General features: G+C 37.8%; 1 protein-coding gene across 1 annotated transcript in view; it reads right to left on the bottom strand.

The window, feature by feature from the left end:
* Positions 1-22058, bottom strand: part of vps13c (vacuolar protein sorting 13 homolog C) — a 624410-nt gene that overhangs the window by 113450 nt on the left and 488902 nt on the right. The window contains exons 54-56 of the mRNA XM_039771364.1: positions 19266-19387; positions 15075-15372; positions 13888-14277 (exon numbers count right to left, since the gene is read on the bottom strand). Coding sequence (XP_039627298.1) covers positions 13888-14277; positions 15075-15372; positions 19266-19387 — 810 coding nt within the window. The remainder of the gene's footprint in view (positions 1-13887; positions 14278-15074; positions 15373-19265; positions 19388-22058) is intronic.

Genomic DNA, 22058 nt, shown 5'->3' with positions numbered 1-22058 from the left:
CCAGATATCAAGAGTGGGCCTGATATGGCTGTGCAATATGTAACAAAGAGAATGGAAAAGGTAGGTGCCATCTCCGGGCATGGAACCCACTCGGTAAGTGACAGTTCTTTAATCGATGGTAATCACCTCGATATGCATGTTAATGGGGGTACGGTTTGAATAATAAAGGACATGGGTATCTGAACAATGTAAAGTAAGTCTAAAATACCGACACAATAACTATAATCGTAATAAATGAACAATAAAACATAGGAGAAGCCGTGGATTAAATAAAAAGGCTGTAGTTATCAGTAGGGAGATGTGAATTCCGTGGCGAAGCAAGGACGGGAATAAAGAGACTGGAGCAACGGACGGCCTTATATAGGCAGGCAGCGAACAACGTGGGAGGCGTTGGGATGGGGGACCATGAGCTGCAGGCTATGGACACATATATGTATGTAAGTAGGATTCAGTTAGCGTTAGGAACCCGTGCACCAAATTTCTTGAAGATGGGCCCATAAGTAACAAAGACTGTTGAAAAAAAAAAAATTCGACAGTGGCATCATACCACCGAAATAATACCTCCCTCACGCTCCTTCCCAGCATTCTTTCACTTCCGGCTCCTCCCCTATAAAATGGCCGCGGACGCCACGGTTCGGCGTCACGCTTATGAACACTTCCGTTTATGATTTTGACCTGTTTTGTTATTGTTTTTGTCTGCAGTGGAATCCAGACAATATACGGGGCCAGAGAACCCCAAACCTCTTTGCTGTCTCCTGCTCCATTTATTACAATATATATATACATATATATACACACACACACACACATATATATACACACACATACACATATATATATATATATATATATATATATATATATATATATATATATATATATATATATATATATATATATATATATATATATAGAGAATACCAAGGCTTACTGGAGAAGTAGTGTGTTAAAGAAGGTACGAAAAAGAAAAGGAAAAATTTTTAAATTAACGTAACATGGTTGTTAATGTAATTGTTTTGTCATTGATATGAGTGTTGTTCTCATATCTATCTATATATCTATCTATAAATATATATATATCTATCTATGTATATATATACCCGCGCTTGGCAGCGGAGAAGTAGTGTGTTAAAGAAAGAAAGAGAAAGAAAGGGAACCATTTTGAAAATAACGTAACATGATTGTCAATGTAATTGTTTTGTCACTGTTATGGGTGTCGCTGTGATATATATATATATATATATATATATAGATAGAGATATATATATAGATAGAGATATATATATATATATATATATATAGCAAAATACCCGTGCTTCGTAGCGATGTCATGTGTTAAAGAAGTTATGAAAAAGAAAAGGAAACATTTTTAAAATAAAGTAACATGATTGTCAAAGTAATTGTTTTGTGTATTTGGTGGCAGCGTCACAAAGTTATTTTCGTCTAGCTGCATCAGAAAATGTACCACGACGTCTGACACGCCTCCTTTTTACTGCTTTCTCACAGCTTGGATTGCTGCTGTCATATATACACACACACACACACACACACACATACATACATATCTACATATACACACACACACAAATTATATATATATATGTGTGTATGTATGTGTGTGTGTGTGTGTATATATATATATATATATATATATATATATATATATACATATATTTGTGTGTATGTTTGTATGTGTCTATATGTGTGTGTATAGGTTTGGTCACTGAGTGCAAGGGAAAAATAATAAAATATAGTCCATAAGTTATTAAACAGTAAAACATTAACGTTTTAAGAAGTACAGGTACATTGAAATTACATTTTCTATGTGAACGTTCAAATTTGTGCCTCTGGTAATGTGCCTTACCGGCATTTAAAGAAAATTAGTTTTGTGTCCTCTGCAGTGTTAAGACAGAAAGGCTTTGGTTTGGGATAAAAGGAAAAAATGTGTAAAGAAAGGAAAGTTGCCTTTTTCTTTTATATAGTATAGAGAGATGTGTTCGCTGACGTTATAATCGCCTTTTGGGGATAGTCACGGTGGGTCTTGTGTAGACTGGTGAGACGTCCCGCCATTAATCGGCTGTGATGGCACTGTCAGTCCTCCACTCGTGTGCGTTTCTTCATAATCCGAGGTGAGGACCTCATAATCGTATACGTGCAAAAGAAAGTGTGAATCGCCTTAATATAATTTTGCCGTGGTGTAGAAAAGGGGTCCCGTGTTTGCACTTGTCTGGGCTATAGCGCAGGGGGAGGATGAAAAAAATTAAAAGTGTTCACTTTGACTTAACACTAGAATTACCAGAGCCTACGAAAAATCTTGTAATTCCGTCTCACCTTAAATCGCTTCTTAAATCCCTTCACACCTCTCCGCCAGCGCCCTTTGTCTTCTAAATGTGCTGATGAAGAGAAGCTTGGAGCAGCCGGCTATTCCATCCCCCCACCAATTTAGAACGTGCACAAACTTCTCCCAGCTCATGCCTTGATTGAGTATCTGGGAGTGAAGTGGAGTTTTAGAGTGGAAATAATAGATCGTTATTTGGAACACACGCATTTCATGTCTGTTCCGTTTCTACAGTAATCTGTGTCAACACATTGTTAAAACAGAAACGTTTTTTATATTCTAGTAGTAGATGACAAAATGTAGGCATAAACTATATAATGTATGAAGCCTGAAGTCCAAATAGCAAAGAAACATTTTCACAAGAATAACACAACAATTGCGCTTTTATTCAAAAATATAACTGCAGAAACAAAAAGCCGCCTTAACATGCGACATTGACAGCAGTTTATTGTAACTGCCTCCGTGGTTCAATAGACTCAGCCCCCGCTTGGGAATCAAGAGGTCAGGAGTTCGATCCTGCGCCCCTCCGTTTTGAGAAGTAAACTGCTCTTACTCTTACTGTTTTAGAATAAAAGCATACATTTGATTTCAGTCTGTAACAGCCTGTGCAATTTATGATCCTTGTAAAGGTTAGCTTTTTTTTAATTCACTTTTCATTCTCTCAGTCAGCGTTCAGAATCAATCCATACAACCCCATCTGACACGGCTGTTTTCACTGAAGACGCGCTATAGCTCTGCAGTGTACCACGATGCATACTAACGCCCCTCCCAACCCCGGGTTCTGACACACAAACGCTGGCGAAGCTGCCTTCTTCGTATCTCACCGTCACTTGCTTTTCTTTTTATTCAGTTTTATTGAGTGTTCCTGCCAGTCCCCTCATGTTGTCGTATGCTGTTTCTTTTGTACTCCAGGACATGCAGAGGAAAGAATGGTAAAGACCAGTAACTTCGGCGCTATATGCAATCATCAGACACTCCCCATCTGCCCGTCGTTCAAACACAGGAACATATATTGGTTTAAAAGTATAACAAAAGTGCACTTTTATTCAAGTGCACTTTTTCCATTGCCTTTTCCTGTAAGAAGCAATGTACACACTTCTCTCTATGCTGTGGTTTCTATTACACACCTGAAAGAAAGAGACAATATATGTGAAAATATAATCGCACTAATGCAATATTATTTGAAAACTAACAGCGTCAGATCGGTGTGAATTTATGCAGGAACTGGAAATTCTCTGATGCGGGACCTTCCCCTAGGGAAGAAAGTACAGTGTCAGGTGCTCATTCAGTGTAATAGGAACCATAGCACAGAGAGGTGTGTACACGGCAACAAGTACACGTGTTGTAAATGTAGGAAGGACGGTCCTTGGGTGTGTGGGAACCAGATGGGGAGTGTCTGATGATTGCATATAGCGCCGAAGTTACTGGTCTTTACCATTCTTCCCTCTGCATGTCCTGGGGTACAAAAGAAACAGCATACAGCAACACGCGGGGACTGGCAGGAACACTCAATAAAACTGAAAAAAAGAAAAGCAAGTGACGGTGAGATACGAAGAAGGCAGGTTTGCCAGCGTTTGTGTGTCAGAACCCGTGGGGCGTTAGTATGCATCGTGGTACACTGCAGAGCTATAGCGCGTCTTTAGTGAAAACAGCCGTGTCAGATGGGGTTGTATGGATTGATTCTGAACGCGACTGAGAGAATGAAAAGTGAATTAAAAAAAAAAAAAGCTAACCTTTACAAGGATCATAAATTGCACAGGCTGTTACAGACTGAAATCAAATGTATACTTTTATTCTAAAACAGTAAGAGTAAGAGCAGTTTACTTCTCAAAACAGAGGGGCGCAGGATCGAACTCGTGACCTCTTGATTCCCAAGCGGGGGTTGAGTTTATTGAACCACGGAGGCAGTTATAATAAACTGCTGTCAATGTCGCTTGTTAAGGCGGCTTTTTGTTTCTGCAGTTATATTTTTGAATAAAAGCGCCATTGTGTTATTCTTGTGAAAATGTTTCTTTGCTATTTGGACTTCAGGCTTCATACACTATATAGTTTATGCCTACATTTTGTCATCTACTACTAGAATATAAAAAATGTTTCTGTTTTAACAATGTGTTGACACAGATTACTGTAGAAACGGAACAGACATGAAATGCGTGTGTTCCAAATAACGATCTATTATTTCCACTCTAAAACTCCACTTCACTCCCAGATATTTAATCAAGCTGAAGTTCGTGCACGTTCTAAATATAGCCGGCTGCTCCAAGCTTCTCTTTATCAGCACATTTAGAAGACAAAGGGCGCTGGCGGAGAGGTGTGAAGGGATTTAGGAAGCAGTTTAAGGTGGGATGGAATTACGAGTTTTTTCGTAGGCTCTGGTAATTCTAGTGTTAAGGCAGAAGCGCAGTCAGCGTCTCAAAGGCCGGCACAGCTATGCACGCGCGCTGGCTGCTCGACTTTTGCTGGGCAGGAGACCCCAGTTTTTGCAGACACGTTCATGATATCAAAAGTCTCAGCACTCTTTTGAGGTCATTTATATATATATATATATAGCAAAATACCCGCGCCTCGCAGCGGAGAAGCAGTGTGTTAAAGAAGTAATGAAAAAGAAAAGGAAACATTTTAATAATAACGTAACATGATTGACATTGTCATGAGTGTTGCTGTCATATACAGTATATGCCTGCCTAAATAAGTCACCCTCGCTTTGCTCTTACTTTTTTACCGTTCATTTAATCATGGCTAGTGGCGGAAAAATTATAAAATGGAAGGAGGATAGCTTTACCAAAACAATTATTGATGGCGAATCGATTATTCATAAAGCTTGAATTGGTGATCTGTTTTTCTGTGTTAACCTCATATTTTTTCATACTTCTTCTCAAACTAAGGTGGTGCGAGGGTAAAATGAATCGGGATGCGCTGAACAATGTAATCGGTGTACCAGGAAATCATGCATTGACAAAAGCTCCCCTTTGCTTGTAATGCAAAGTGTGATTAAATGCATTATTTTTTAACATGTTATGGAGCACATGCATCAAAGCTTCTCAGCTGTGCTTGTGCTAAGAAAAGGAAAGATTTTAAAAATAACTTAACACGATTGTCAATGTGACCTTTTGTAAGTAGTGCCTGGAGGATTCAGTGTGTAGAAACTCTAGAGACAGCGTATGTATTAACTTGTGGATTTTTCTGTGAGTATTTGGTGGCAGTCTGACGAAGTTACTTCGGAAGACAGCGTTAGCCGTGGAGCACAGCTCAGAGCGAAATGAGGTAAATGGGAGGGGAGATGATGACGTGACTCCCCACCCGCCTTAACTGTCAATCCCCCACAAACACAGTCTCTCGGAATTTGCATAAGCACACCCCTTCACCTACAATTTTAACTTAGTTACAAAGTGATCAAAACTCTCGTTTATATCCTGCGTCCTCTCATTAAACTTGTATCCCGCATTATCCGTGGGCATGAGAAACACCAGCGGCACCCTGTCTATGAACTTAATTTAAAGTTTAGGTTTACACCTTTCTTTCCGAAGTAGCAGCACTCATTAATATGGTAGTATATGTCACTCGCTCGCTTCTTATTGTTTCGCTGCCTTCTCAATTATATAATGCATGTTTTCTTCAGCGCGTTTTGGAGCTCTTCCTGGTTTTCTATGTAGTGCGTTGACAGTCAGTTCACGTGATTACGTGGGAGGCGTGATGATGTCACACGAAACTCCGCCCCCCATGGAACTGGCTGAACTCCATTACAGTAAATGGAGAAAAATACCTTCCAGTTATGACCATTACGCATAGAATTTCGAAATGAAACATGCCCAACTTTTGTAAGGAAGCTGTAAGGAATGAGCCTGCCAAATTTCAGCCTTCCACCCACACGGGAAGTTGGAGAATTAGTGATGAGTCAGTCAGTCAGTCAGTCAGTGAGTGAGTCAGTTAGTGAGGGCTTTGCCTTTTATTAGTGTATATATATATATATATATATATATATATATATATATATATATATATATATATATATATACACTAGCAAAATACCAAGGCATATGAGAAGTAGTGTGTTAAAGAAGCAATGAAAAAGAAAAGGAAACATTTTGAAAATAACTTAACATGATTGTCAATGTAATTGTTTTGTCACTGTTGTGAGTGATGAGTGTTGCTGTCATATATATATATATATACATACATATATACACATACATCAACATATATATACATATCTACATATACACACACACACACACACATACATATACATATATATATATATATATATATATATATATATATATATATATATACACACACACAGTCTTTGGGGTGCGAGCAACTGTTGCTGGGGGTGCCACAATCCATGAAGGAAGAAAAATGAAAAACATTATTTGTACAAAATCTTAATTAATTTATCCATTCCTAAAAAATTAATTGGGCAGGCTATTTCGTAACAGTGCAATACGCTGCTTGTTAAAACGGATGACTACCGCTCTTACGTAAGTCTGCGTGGATATTATGAACTATCGTTTCTGTTCAAGTTCTATTTAAATTTTAAATAGAAGGAATTTTTATTTAGTTGACAGAATATTATTCCGGAATAAATCAACTCAAACCTTAAATAACATATTATTTTACTCTCCATAAAAATATATCTTGTCTAAATTATACAAGTTAGAAATAAAGTAAACAAAAGAACAAACATTCACATTTCTTTACTCTTATGTAATTTTATATAAAAAATAAACTTAAATTTTAAATATCCCAAAAGATTTTGCTCTCCATAAAAATATATCCTGTCAAAATTATACAAATTCAAATATGAACATGGTGCATAACAAAACCTGGAAATATAAATAAAATGTGTTCTTTTCAGCAATAACAAATCAAATCATTCAGTTGTCTTTGCTCTTATGTCATTTTATCAGATTTGGACGCGTGGCATCTTTTTTTGGCAACAAGTTCGTTTATGTTTGGTGTGAGGTTCTGTGTTATGGAGATTCTCAGGATGGACTGCAGGTGCTCATCAGTGAGGCGACTCCTGTGTGCTGTTTTGTTAGTCTTAATGACTGAGAAGAGCTTCTCACACAGACAAGTGGTACCAAACATGCACATGGTTTGAGCCGCATGTAGACGGAGCTGGAGCATTTCTGTGGGAATGGAGTGAATAAACTGTGCGGGCCCTGCAGTATCGTACTTTGCCTTCAGTGTGCCATTACACTGCAGCTCAATCACCTCCATCTGAATCTGCACAGGTGCAGTTTCCACATCGACGGCAAATGGGTTGCGAAACAACTCAAAATTATTTTTTTGTTCTTCAAAGTCACCAAAGTGCCGTGCAAACTCAGTGTGCTCAGTTTATCAGCAAAGTGCCTATTTGGGAACACCGTTGTGCCGACTTGGTTCAACATTACTTGGCAACAGGGAAAGTGGGGCAAGTTACACTGGTGCATTTGTGTCTCCCATAAAAGCAGCTTCACTTGAAATCACTTTGTGATTTTGCATGGTAAAACGTCTGCTGAAGTGTCAGATTCTTCTTTAACTCTTCTGCTTTCTGTATCTTGTGCATTGCATTCAGGTCTTTCAGGTTATCTTGATGTTTTGTCTCATAGTGACATCTTAGATTAAATTCTGTAATTACAGCCACATTAGCTCCACAAATGAGACACACGGGTTTACCGGCAATGTCAGTAAACACATACTCAGCCTCCCATCGGTTTTTAAAGGCTCTATGTTCAGAATCACTTTTTCTCTTTGGCATCGTGTGGGCTAGCTTCGCAATAACTTGCAGCATTATAAGCTAGACTTGATTAACGCGGTAAGTGTTCGGCAAGGCAGCTGAAGCGCTGCATTATGGGATCTGTAGTTTATTGTGTTACCAGCGCTTCATATCCCCGGGCCATTAATAACAATAGATAAAATGACTTCGCGGGCCGGATATAATTACACACTGGGCCGGATGTGGCCTGCGGGCCTTGAGTTTGACACATATGGACTAAATAGAACTTGAAAAGATATATTTTTTCAAATGTGATCGCGCAATTCAGATCGAGTTGACGCGAACTACAGTACATCGAGCCCGCGTGCTATTGTGGTTTTGCCTGCGTGCCTCAATAAGTTACCCTCCCCTCACTCTTATTTTTTACCGTTCATCTAATGAATACACTGAGTACGGCTTTACCAAAACAATCATTGATCGCGAATAAAGTATCCATTATTCATAAAGCTTCAATTGGTGATCTGTCTTTCTGCGTTAACTGCATATTTTTTCATACGTCTCAAACCAAGGGGATGCGAGGCTAAAATGAATCTTGAAGTGCGCGTACATACTCAGTGCACCCCCTCTCGGGAATTGAACCTTGGACGCCGGCGCTATAGACGAAGCCTCTACTATTGCGCCACGGCGTGTGACTTGTCTATTTGAGCATAGCATTGTAATTCGGTTTTTGTTCAGCACTCTTTGGAACTGTTGTTTTTTGTCTGCGCACTGCGTCAGTTCACGTGAGCCGTTGAATATGGTTTTATATGTCACTCGCTCGCTTCTAATTGTTCCGCTGCCTTCTTAATTATATAATGTATGTTTTTTTCAGCGGTTTTTGGACCTCTTCCTGGTTTTCTACATACTGAGTGATTATGTGGGAGGCGTGATGATGTCACATGAAACTCCACCCCCCCCACGGCTTTAGAGCTCAACTCCATTACAGTATATGCAGAAAAATAGCTTCCAGTTATGACCATTACGCATAGAATTTCGAAATGAAACCTGCCTAACTTTTGTAAGGAAGCTGTAAGGAATGAGTCTGCCAAATTTCAGCCTTCTACCTATACGGGAAGTTGGAGAATACTCAGTGCACCCAGGAATCGAACCTTGGACATTGGCGCTAGAGGTGAAGCCTCTACCATTGCGCCACGGCGTGTGGTTTGTCTATTTGAGAGTATGTAGATCGGGGTATATATATATACATATATATATATATACCCGCGCTTCGCAGCGGAGAAGTAGTGTGTTAAAGAAGTTATGAAAAAACACATTCCGTGTTTGTCAATCGTTGTAAAGATGACAGGTTTCATTCATCGATTCGTTTCTTACTGCATCAATAAACAGCTCGTCTTCCTCTTTATCTGAGACATGACACACTGCATGCACGGGTTTTTTTTTACACTGTCTTCCTTTTGCGGGACATTGACTTGTTCCACCGTGTGCTTTGTTTCCGCAGTAGCTGCACTTATGAATATGTATGTATCACACGCTTCATATTTTTTTGCTGCCTTCTCAATTGTGTAATTCGGTTTTTGTTCAGCACTCTTTGGAACTGTTGCTTTTTGTCTATGCACTGCGTCATTTCACGTGAGCCGCTCGGTGTACATGCACCGAAGGTTCCCAGCTGTGCTGGTGCCATCTCGTGTGATGTCCACGGCTTATGTAATGTTAGCTAAGACCCGGCACTTAAAAGTCGAGCAGAAGTCTATTATAGTATATGGACGAAAAAATAGGTTCCAGTTATGACCATTACACGTAGAATTTCGAAATGAAACCTGCCCAGCTTTTATAAGTAAGCTGTAAGGAATGAGCCTGCCAAATTTCAGCCTTCTACCTACACGGGAAGTTGGAGAATTAGTGATGAGTGAGTGAGTGAGTGAGTGAGTCAGTGAGGGCTTTGCCTTTGATTAGTATAGATAAACGTGTGGTGGTGATTTACAACATGTCTGCCTGTCTGTGTCCAGGGCTCATTCCACACTGATAATCAAAACTTCACGGGTTCGATCCTGGACGAGTCAATTTTGAGAAGTGAGCTGCTCTTATTCTTACTATTTTAGAATAAAAACATACATTTGATTCCAGTCTATAACAGCCGGTGTAATTTATGATACTTGTAAAGGTAAGCCTCGTTTTTTTTTTTTTTATTCAGTTTTATTCTCTCAGTCGTTTTCACGATCACACCAACCCCGCATTTAACACTACTGTTTTCACATAAAGACGCGCTATAACAGAGGTGAACTCAGAACATGACGATTGTTTTACATCGGAGCAAGAATGCACTTTTGCCATCGCTGTACTTTGTATATGTACATGGGAAGCTCTGCCCTCTACTTGTGACTTTATGCTGTACGAAGTAAGTAAATAAATAAAGGTAAACAGGTAAACAACACTCGATCTGGCTCTTACATACAAAGGAAGGTGTATGTAAGGATGGTGCCCAAAACATTAACATTTATATGTTACTTACATAAGAGCCAGATCGAATGTTATTTACCCTGAGTTATTTACTTACTTCCTACAGCGTAAAGTCACAAGTAGAGTGCAGAGGGCATGCTCAAAAAATATGTGTAATGCCATAAACAATGCCTGCTAACACTTTAGTACACAAGCAATGGTGCGAGAATGCAGTTAGACTTTTTTTTGGGGCAAATACACCGTCCAGATCTAAACACTAGCGTGTAGAGTCGCTTGCGTACTGAAGAGTCTACAGCTGCAGGTGGAAGCTGCCGTCGCTGTACTTTGTATGTCAGAGCCAGATCGAATGTTATTTACGTATTTACCTTTATTTATTTACTTACTTCCTACAGCGTAAAGTCACAAGTAGTTTCTGTTTTAATGATGTGTTTACATAGATCGTTTTAGACACGGAACACACATGAAATGCAAGTGTTCCAAATAACTATATAGTATTTATAAAAGATGTCATTTTGCTTGACTTCTCACTCTATACAACTCTAACCAACTGACACGCAGGTAAATAGACTTGAGCTGAGAAAACTGTGCGGGGTGGGTGGTGTGATAGCAGGCTGCTTATTGACACATTTACAGGACAAAAGGTGCTGATGGAGAGATGCAAAGCAATTTAAGTTGGGACGGATCTATGAGATTTTTCATAGGCTCTGGTAATTCTAGTGTTAAAGTCAGTGGCAACAGGAGAACAAGCAATAAAGTTGGCGAAAGATCTCCAAGCAATATGCTTCAGAGAGGAATTTCATCTGACCAAGTGGGTGAGTAACTGCAGAACAGTTTTATTGTCTATTCCTAAAGAAGATAAGAGCTCTTGAACAAAAGTATTTAGACTTGAGCCATAGCATACAAAATATTCTCAACATGATACTCACCAACAAACACTTGATGATGAAAGTCTCCAAACAGTAAAGTGCAACGCTGAATAAATCATCAATAACAGACCCCTCTCAAAGACATCAAATGATCCAAAAGATTTAGAAGCTCTGATACCCTATCACTTACTTGTATTGACACCACCCAACAAGCCTCCTGGACTCTTTTCTAAAAATGACCAGTATACTCGAATACGCTAGAAGCAAGTTCAATACATGGCTAATTTGTTTCGGTGACAACAGTCTAAAGAGTATTTACCAACACTACCAGAATGTCAAGAATGGGTTATACCATGAAGAAATTTTGAACCAGGGGACATGCTGCACACCACAACTCTTGGGTAATGGGTTGAATCATTAAGACTATGCCAGATGCCAAAGGAGGAGGCAGAGGGGTTTACGTGTAGAACAATTTGTTCTGTACATAAACCCCTCTGACTGAATCTTTGGTAACATTATTATTAAATAGAACGTTCTTTGCTATATCTGTAAAATTAAGTGTTAATTAAGCCAGTTAGGAAATAGTCTTCCTGTAAGTATGGACTGTTAGATAAGTTTGTAAATAGCAAACAGTTTTACAGCAATACAGTTTTCTGACCATTTTGTTATGAACATTTGAAAGTAAAACTGTATGACTAAACACAAAGAAGCAAAGCCTTAAACAGAACTTTATTTAAACAAAAACCTTTGTTTTCTTTCATTTCAATTTTATTCTCTATTTTTGTGTGAATTGTTTTGCTTTGAAATTTTACAAAAGTTTTTAAATCAAAGATATTTGGTCTGTGGAATTATTTGAGAATGTGTGATACTGGTGCCAGAACTGTCCTATGCAGCAAACCAAAAACTGCAGAACTTTAGTAATTTTAGACAAATGCAGCTAAACACATATACTTTGTCCCTACAAGGATATTAGCACTAGATTATTTAGCATGTTTTGACTCATGTGATTCTTCAAACAGGTTTTTACCCAGAAAGGACAGAAGATCCCCTTTCATATTCAGCTGTGCTCACAGACATGACCGGTCCCACAGCAAGCTAGCTTAGCAAAGTTTGGAAAAAAGACTTTCAGCTCAGAAACTATTGCTAATTTTAATAAGTGTATTTACTCTGGCTTTAGATTTTGTATGTCATTTAATCATTATTGATGCAATAGCCCATTCTTGTTTAGTACAGTCATAATTTAAAACGACCACTTTCAGAGTAATAATCACAAAGAATATCAGCAGAGTCATTTTGAGCATGACTTTGCACACTGAGAAAAGCAGAAAACAATTAGCACATCTGCTAACAACTGTGCATATCATAAAATGTAGCCTTGATATAATAACATTAGCATGTGAATAACTCATGTGATGGTCTGATTATTCATCTGCAAAATGTTAATGAAAATTTTGAAAATGTCTGTCAGGGGTGCCTTTCAATTACATGATGGATAGATGTGTGGCTTGTAGGACTTTCTCTATTTCTGTTATATTAACACCTTGTCTTTGATATGCTTTAAATAAGTTAGACAATAATGAAAAACTCCTCTAACAGCCTTATTAATGAAGCAACACAATTGTACGTTTTAATATGTCTAAATAAACCTTCAGCTTAATACCATGTTGTTTGGTAGCTTCTATTTCAAGTGCAGCCCTAACGCTCATTACACATTCTCTAAAGAGACTATACTGCAGAGGTATGAGAAAGTCACCGGGTGTCACAAGCCATTTCAACTTTAAATATTATCTGAGAAATATTCAGTCTATTTTGTATCAGAGTAAAAACCAGCACTCCTTATGGAAGAATTTTGGAAGAAGAAAAATAGTTGTCTTAAGATATCATTGAACTTCACTAAATAAGGCAGCTTTTGACAGTTGAGCACAAGTCTGCATATTTTATCTTTGAACAGTTCTGCAACTTTCTTTGGTTTCTCAGTCATAACAGTTGTTCCATCCCATCCCGTCAAGTGTCTCAATCCATGTATTAGCAATAGTCTAAGCTTTGCTATCTTTCATATTTCAGGTTGTTACAAAACTAATCAGATCCTCTTTATTTAGTTGACTAATATATTTTATGTACACAATCAGTTGTTTTAAAACTGAGCTGTCTGTAGCTTCAATACATAGAACACAAAAATCTTCGGAATGCATATTTGTTTTGTATTGTAGATCTAATTCCAGATGCTAAAATGTTTGCAATGTTCTTTATAAGATACAGAGTACATTTTTACCAACATTTAGATGTTTTATGCAAAATTGAAAAATAACACTCAATTTTATTAAAATCTGAAGTATCAATTTATGTCTTTAACAGTGACTCAAACAAATCAAAAAGAACATTTATTTTAACACTCTGCTACTTCCCAAAAACTAGGAAGACCTAGGAGTACAAAATTACAATTTCAACTTTCAAAGCAACACAAACATGTTGCTATGTTCATTCAAGTGATCATACTATTTGCAGAAAAAAATTTAATAAAATACCTTATTTTGACTGAAAATATTCTTCTTTTTGAAGGAGAAGAGAATGACATCTCGAAAATCTGAAGGATGCTTCACATGAATATCTTCAGCTCGATACTGTAAAACCCTGGATGTTTTGTTAATTATCCAGTAGGGGCTGAACACAGACAGAATGAGACATTCTTGAGTTTCCTCAACATGGATGCTCAAATCTACTGTTAGTTTTTCCATTGAGTCACATGTAAAGCATACAAGAAAAAACTCTGGAAGTCCTTGTTGGATTTTTACATGACCATGCCAGTTTCTACCTTGGTATTTCAACAAGACTAACTCCATAATTTCCCCTCCAACTTGAGCATTAAGAACATCAGCGGAGCAGCCTTCTGCGAGTTCGTAAGTTTCCGCTGATCCCTGAAAAGCGTATAGGAAAGCCGAATCAGACAATGTAAGTAAAACAGTCTTTGCTACAATTCTTCACTACTTTAACACTATCTAGCCTATCAAGTTGAAAGACAGTCCAGATATTCCTCTACAATATCCCAAATCCTGGATTATCTAGGTGACATGCAACAGCTAGTGAGCATAACAGATGGTGATCTGGAAACAGTAGCATCCTGAGGATTTGTATAAAATCAATTTAAAATATAAGACCATTTTATGGCATCTATTTAAAATCTTAGCTGACTCCTCCACCATAGGCTGCACTGACTGTAGAGATGAGGAGTTTAGAAAAATTGAGTACTCTGCTATATGGTGTAGGAACAACCAATTCAAATTGAACATTAACATGACAAAAATGTTGATGGTTGACTTCTAAAGTGCCAAAAAGGCCCTCAGGTCCGTCACAATAATGAGGAAGAAGGGAAGATGCTCTTTCATAAATATGTGGATGTCTAATTGAACAGTACGGTGAATTGGGTGGATAAACAAAAAGTCTAGAGCAAACTATACCACGTTGCTGTCTTGTCTGTCCATAGTGGCTACTCTACACTACACTAGATATCATGGTGCAATGATGCACAAAGATTATGCATATGAAAGCTACGCTGGAAAATTGCTGACACCAGCCTTACACAATTAGAATATACCATAATTTTGAAAAAAAAAAAAAAGATATTATGAAATATGTACCATTTTAATATTTTATCTTTATTTTTATCTGTATTATACTTGAAGTCCATTAAAAGTAAAAGAAAAAAATCAATTACCTCAAGCAAGTAGCAAATTGAATAAGGTAGAAGGTTTCGAATTTTCAAAGTGGGATGGAGGTGAATGATGTAAGCTGGGTCCCAGTCATCATTTTCTTGACAAGAAATAAAGTTTAGCTGGTCAGGACAGGCATACGTGTTTACTCGCAGTGGAAGAAAACTGACCTCAGAAGATGGGCAATCTAATACACCCCTTATTACAGTACTACGGCGCAACTCTTCCTTCCATGTTATATAGGAAGTAGATATTTGAAAATGCTCTTTCAGACTTCCTGCTGGCTTCAAAAAGAGGTGACATCTAAAAATACAAATAAACACAATTGAGTTAGATATAAAAGGAAATTAAGAAATCAAACATTAACAAGTCTTTTTTTGAAATATGTACAGAAACTTAATTGAAAAGGTAATTGTAAATTACAGGATATGTACAGTAACTATTAGGAAATATAATACAGTAATCCCTCGCTATATCGCGTTTTGACTTTCGCGGCTTCACTCTATCGCGGATTTTAAATGTAAGCACATCTAAATACATATCATGGATTTTTCGCTGGTTCGCCGCTTTCTGCGGACAATGGGTCTTTTAATTTATGGTACATGCTTCCTCAGTTTGATTGCCCAGTTGATTTCATACATGGGACGCTATTGGCGGAAGGCTTAGAAGCTACCCATTCAGAGCATGTATTACATATTAACTAAAACTCCTCAATGATATAAGATATGCTTCCCGCTCTGTGCTTGTTTGCATCTCTCTATCTTTCTCACTCTCTCTGCCTGACGGAGGGGCTGTTTGCACCGCTTTATCGCGGTGCTTCTGTATACTTAAAAGCACGTATTGATTTTTTTGATTGTTTGCTTTTCTTAGCGAGCGCTCTCTCTGACATTCTCTGCTCCTGACGACGCTCTTTTGAAGATAAGATATGTTTGCATTCTTTTAATTGTGAGAAAGAACTGTCATCTCTGTCTTGTCATGGAGCACAGTTTAAACGTTTGGCTAAAGGGTGTTATTTCAGGTCTAGAGGGCTCTAATAATGTTAACAGGGTGGGAGAGTTTATAAGGGCTTAAAATATATAAAAATAACCATACAAACATATGGTTTCTACTTCGCGGATTTTCACCTATCGTGGGGGGGTCTGGAACGCAACCCCCGCGATCGAGGAGGGATTACTGTATTATACTATACTGTCTCCAGTACAGCATAATGAAAACCAAGAGGAGAGAATGGTTAGGTTAAACTTCACCCACTGAAGGAACATGATTAGAGTGTTGCAGATATTTCTGGTTACCACTCTGTACAAACATGGCAACTCCTGTGAAAGGATTCAAAATATAAAAACAGAACAATATAATGAACTAAAGGACTAAAGCAGCCTCAGTTCAACATGTTACAGAATTGTAATCATGACAACCTATTGCTATAAAAGATTAAAAGAAGTTTTTAAGTTCCTGAAAATAAAATGCTCATGAACTATCTTTTTCTTAGGTAATGAAGAGATCATTAAATGTGTATAAAAATGAAGATTCTTGACAAATAAAAGAACATGTCTGTCTTGCAAAAAAAGCAGTTTACAGACGGTGAAGAAATCCAAAATAACTGACTTAATGGTAGTCACATCAAAATTAAAAAATTGGCAGTTGCACTTTTTTTAGATTATAGAAAACTACACAGATTACACAGAATTGCACAGTGGTTTGGACATATGGAAACAGGCAATCCACTGTGGCGACCTCTAACGGGAGCAACCGAAAGAAGGAGAAGATCGAGAACTACACAAAAATTATTTTGAACCAGTAACAGTTGACTGTATGATAATGTGTAGTGAATACACTTGACTTATAGTTTTCATACTCTTTCTCTGTACGTTTACCATTTGTTTGCTCAGAGGTTGATGCTCTTGCTGCTTCGTGAGAAGCTCTTGTTTTCTCCACTCTAGCTGCCTGCTTCTTGTCCTCTTCTGTCGGCATCTTTTTGCGTTAAAACTGATTAAGTCAGTTTTTGTGTTGCAATTACTTAGTACGTTTTTCTTAATTTTTCAGTTAAGATGGTTCTTAAGTGTTCAATCTGCCTTTAAGAAAGATTTAAGATATGAAGAGGTAGAGGAAGTGACAGTGAAAGTGGTAGGGATGAGAATGGCACCCATATGCATATGTTGCACAGCTGCTCTTTTGCCCACTGCCAAGAGTTGATAAAAAATAAAAAAAAAAATAAAAAGATTAATAAAAATTATCACCCCGAAAGCAGACAGTAGAGGTCACGTAGTATATGTGTATCAAATTTCAGGTCAATTGGCCAAACGGTTTGGTGAACTACGGGTGATTTAAAATCCTGGACAGACAAACGGACAGCCACAGTAGCGTATTATATAAGAAGATAGGCTTTGAGACAGATGAAAACTGCATGGAAGGTTAAATTAGAAACACCATGTGAGGCCACAATTTAACCAAATGCAAACAGAAAAGCAGTGAATTTCTAAACAAGCAGCCTTCCATCATGGCTCCCAATGGACATGGATAAAAAACACCTAGGGTAACAGGTGCCGGGGGTAATTTTCTTTTAATTTTGACTAAAAAGGACCATGGGATGGAGTGATCAAAGTACGCAAGTACAAATGAAGTGTAATAAACACGGTGGAGCTCTAAATACAAAAAGGAGCAGACCAAACCAAACTAAACATCAAAAGCTACAACACAAACAACAGTTGAAGAAAGAAGCAAAGAATCTAAAAATTATTTGCTTTTCTTAACCAATTCAAATCAAATATTTTGTTTAAAATTCTTTTTGTGAAGTTGGTTTAATGCTCAGATGGCAAGTCGCTGTGCACACACTGACAGATTAACACTGCAATTTTTTATATTTTCTCAGGTTCATAGTATAAACACTGAATAAAAAAAAATTAAACATTCCACTTGCCATAATATATAACTAAAAATACTGATTAATTTAGAGGAGCAGGACATTTATAATTTTGTTTTTTCAATCTTTTTATTATGTCATCTATGAAGAAAAGTGCTGCAAGGCATGTACAGTTGTGTCTCAATCTTCAAACGATTCTAACTTGGAATGTTTCCGAGTTCAAACTGTGTGTGCATTTAAAAAAATTGTGTAAAAATCATTTGTTGTGTACAAATTTAGTGTTAGTATATCAGCTGTTATTGACATACAGGGATAATTCCCCCACCCCGGGCGCTTCATGTTTTGAGTAGTGAGCTGCTATTATTATTATTACTATAATATAATAAAAACATACATTTAATTTGAGTCTGTAACACCCCGTGTAAATTTTGACTACTTGTAAAAGTTAGCGCTTGATCCAGATAATGATATATTATTTACCCAATATAACTTAAGGCACCTCACTGCCAGATAAAGAGAGGTGAGCTCTGAGAATTTTGCGACTGACCTCAGCTCTGTCGGGGGAGGGGGGATGGGATAGCTGGGTGCTTGCCGCTTGTGCTGATCTACACATTTGCAAAACAAAAGATGCTGGTGGAGAGGTGTGAAGGACTTTAAGGTGGCCTGGGAGTTTTTTTTGTAGAATTCAGGAATTCTAGTGTTAAAGTCTGATGACAAATTCACATTGTTATCACTATTGCTTGATTAGAGTAATGGTTCTGTTTCATATTGGTCTAAAACTGCATTTACAGCTTTTTATTTGCCAATGTGGTTATTAATTGGAGGCTGTATCCAACTAAGGAATATTGATGACTCATGTTAGAGTGGCAAAATGTAGAGAAATATTCATACATTTTTACAGTGTGATGTATTTTCATTCACTAGATGGCAGGAGCATTATTAATACTGTTGAATTTATTAATAATGTTAAGGTGATCATTAAACGTCACCCCAAATCTGGCTCATGGTTAACTGCACTTGCAAAGAATTCTGAGCCCAAGTCATGGTTTAATAGACTAAATTTATTTCTACTAGCATAAGCATTACTGCATATAGAGAACAATGTTCAAAATATTGTAAATAATTATAAATATTACAAATTTGCTACATGATTGATGTCTATATAGGAATTCAGCACTTAAGGTGTTTACTTACCTTGTAAAAAGCCAACAGCAATTCAGCATTTACAGTAAGTTTATTGTCTGCATATTTCAAACTTTAAAAGAACCAATGAAAAGACACCTTTGAAAAACAATTTGTTTCTAATACTCAACATACAGAAATATATGTAGCTTACCTGTAAGAATCCAATGGTACATGAAACTCTTTTTCAGGCTCAGCTTCACCAACAAAATCCATTGACTTTGTCTTCACAGAAAATTTGAATATAGCAAAAGTAATAGAAAAATGATTCTTTATCTAAAATATATAAGAAAAGGAAAGAAACACGGTAGCTTAAAATTTTAATGCAAGAAAAAACAAAATCAATGCTGGGCAGTTAATTCTCCTCTAATGTACTACTGTCCACTGAAAACTAAACACCCACAAACAATTCATAAAGTGTTAAAAAAATGCTATTACAGATCTGAGGGGAAAACTTCTTTATGCTTCAATGCAGAGTCCATACTTTATATACTTTTATTCACTAAGGGCACGCAAGACACTGAGCACAAACAAGACATCGAGGGCACGCAATACAGTGAGCGCAAGCAAGACAGAGCCCCACCCGCCAACTCTAAGACCATGGGATACGCTCAACAGAGCCCCACCCGCCAACTCTAACCCTACTACCGCGTCATGGGATACGCATGACTGAGCCATGCACGCCAACTGTAACCATCCTCCCGAGTTCAGCGTCACTCTTGAGGCATGCAACAACTCACCAAACACAGCCTCAGTCGCTTTCATCTGTGCAAAAGTCCACATGCACCTCTGAGCCACATTGACTTTACACCGAACGCAAGACAGAGAGCCACGATCGCCAACTCACAGAGCCCCGCCCGCCAACTCTAAGACCATGGGATATGCACGCATCTAGTGTATCAATGGATATAAATAATTGCATGTAAACGATTCGCCAAAATCTGTTGTATGTAAACGATACTGTTTAAAATGTTATTGTTTTTTCATCAGAAAACCTGGTTTCCACATCTACCTGTATTAGTTTAAATGGTACTTTTAGCACTCGCAATAGTGCGGATGCACTGGACTTATCGTGTCAACTGGGAAACACAGTGAATGTGGCTATCTATATATGTCTATATTTTCCGTAGCCTGCTACAGGAAGGTACTCTCTCGACCATTGGCATTGGTTTCACTCCTTGCAATTTTCGTTATACTGCGACGGTGGTTTCCTAAGCCTTTGTTATACTGAATTTCCCCTAACGGGATGACCTGGCAAAAAAGTATCCCAAAGTGCGATCACCACATCTGTGGAAGACAGCCTATTGGTTGCTGGGGCAACCGCAGGCTCCCAGCACTGTAGCAGCTTGCCGCGAAAACAAATCCTAAAAGATCGCGGTCGCTATGAGCGCCTGCCGTCGATGGGTGATGTAAGGAATATTGTAAATGCAGGGAACAGCATTCCTTAGCCATTAACCTGGTCACGACCTTGCCCGATTGCTGTGTCTGTGTATAGGGGAGTGGTAGATCCCGCTACAATAAATAACCGTGCTGTTTCTGTTTCAAAATGAATAAAGCTGGTTTTGCTAAAGTACTGAGACTCAGCCTCATGTTTTGGGGTGCAAGGCAGGGACTCACAAGTCACAATATATAAACGGGGGTGGTTGAACGCACGCTGAGGAGATATGGTATGATCAGCTGCTGTCTTTCTGCTGCAGCTGCCTTGCTGTGTGTTCTGTTTGTTGTGCTGTGTGTTGATCATTTAAAAGCCTGTACAGCAGCTGTCCTTTTGTCTCACTACCTTAAAATGTCTCTCGCGGTATGTCAAATTGTCTTTCGAGAAGATCACGTATCGTCTCCTTCCAAGCTTTATATATATATATATATATATATATATATATATATATATATATATATATATACACACACACACACACATTTACACATATTAAAGGAATGTGAGAAACAAAAAACGTGTGCTTGCACTTGAATTGTCTGCCTGTCTGAGTCGGAGATTAACTTCCACAATATACAAACACACACACATATACATTTATATGCATGTATATAAATATGTATATATATTATATATAAATAAAAAAGAATGTCTGTCTGTACATTCACTATACAATCTTGCACACTTTGACCAATCTGGACCAAATTTTCTATAGTAGCTCTCTAAGATTCTAAACATTAGGTGCTCCTAACTATTTGCAGTAATTTCAAAAAAACAATATGGTGGGATTTTGCAGGGGGGTGCTGAGTGAGGCTTGATCAAGAGTAGAAGTGCAGCACAACAAAGAAGAGAATCAAAGGGTTGCTGTGTAACTTCTGATCTTTTGGCTGCTATTTATAATTTAAGCACTACGAACTGCCCACTTTGAACTAAGAATTCATGATTCAGAAATGGGTTACAACCCTGCAAGGAGTTTTCTCAATTCTGGAATCCAATCAGACCCAAAATGAACAAATGTTTGACTAATGAGAGCAGAGTCCGGACTCAAGATGTTTTTGCAATTGTCTCGGACTTGGGGGTATTTGTATTTGGGCTTGTCTCAGACTTGGCTGTCTTATGAAATTTTTTGTTTTGGTCTCAAATGAGTCCAGCCTCTTTCTTTGAAGTTTTTTTCTTTATGCACTTTCAATGCAGCTGAGGAACTTGCACAAAATTTAGGCTCCAGTGGCTCTATTTCCCTATTTCCCTTCATTGCCTCAAGTTGTCATGTTTCCCAATAGGACCTGAGTAACAAGGGACACATTGCTTTTATTTTGTAAGAAGCAGAGAAAAGGCATCTCTACATGATAAACCACGTTTTTCCACCCTTTCAAACTTACAGTTTTTAATGTTAGGAAAATGTATGGGATTAAATCATTTAGAGATTTGCATATAAATAATATCTTTGCATCCTATGAATAATAACACTCTAAATTTAGTTTCCCATCAACATAATATTTCCACTATCTTTAA

This window comes from Polypterus senegalus, chromosome 12 (assembly GCF_016835505.1).
Source record: "Polypterus senegalus isolate Bchr_013 chromosome 12, ASM1683550v1, whole genome shotgun sequence".
Classification (NCBI taxonomy): Eukaryota; Metazoa; Chordata; class Cladistia; order Polypteriformes; family Polypteridae; genus Polypterus; species Polypterus senegalus.
This window is presented reverse-complemented; position numbering and strand designations above follow the sequence as displayed.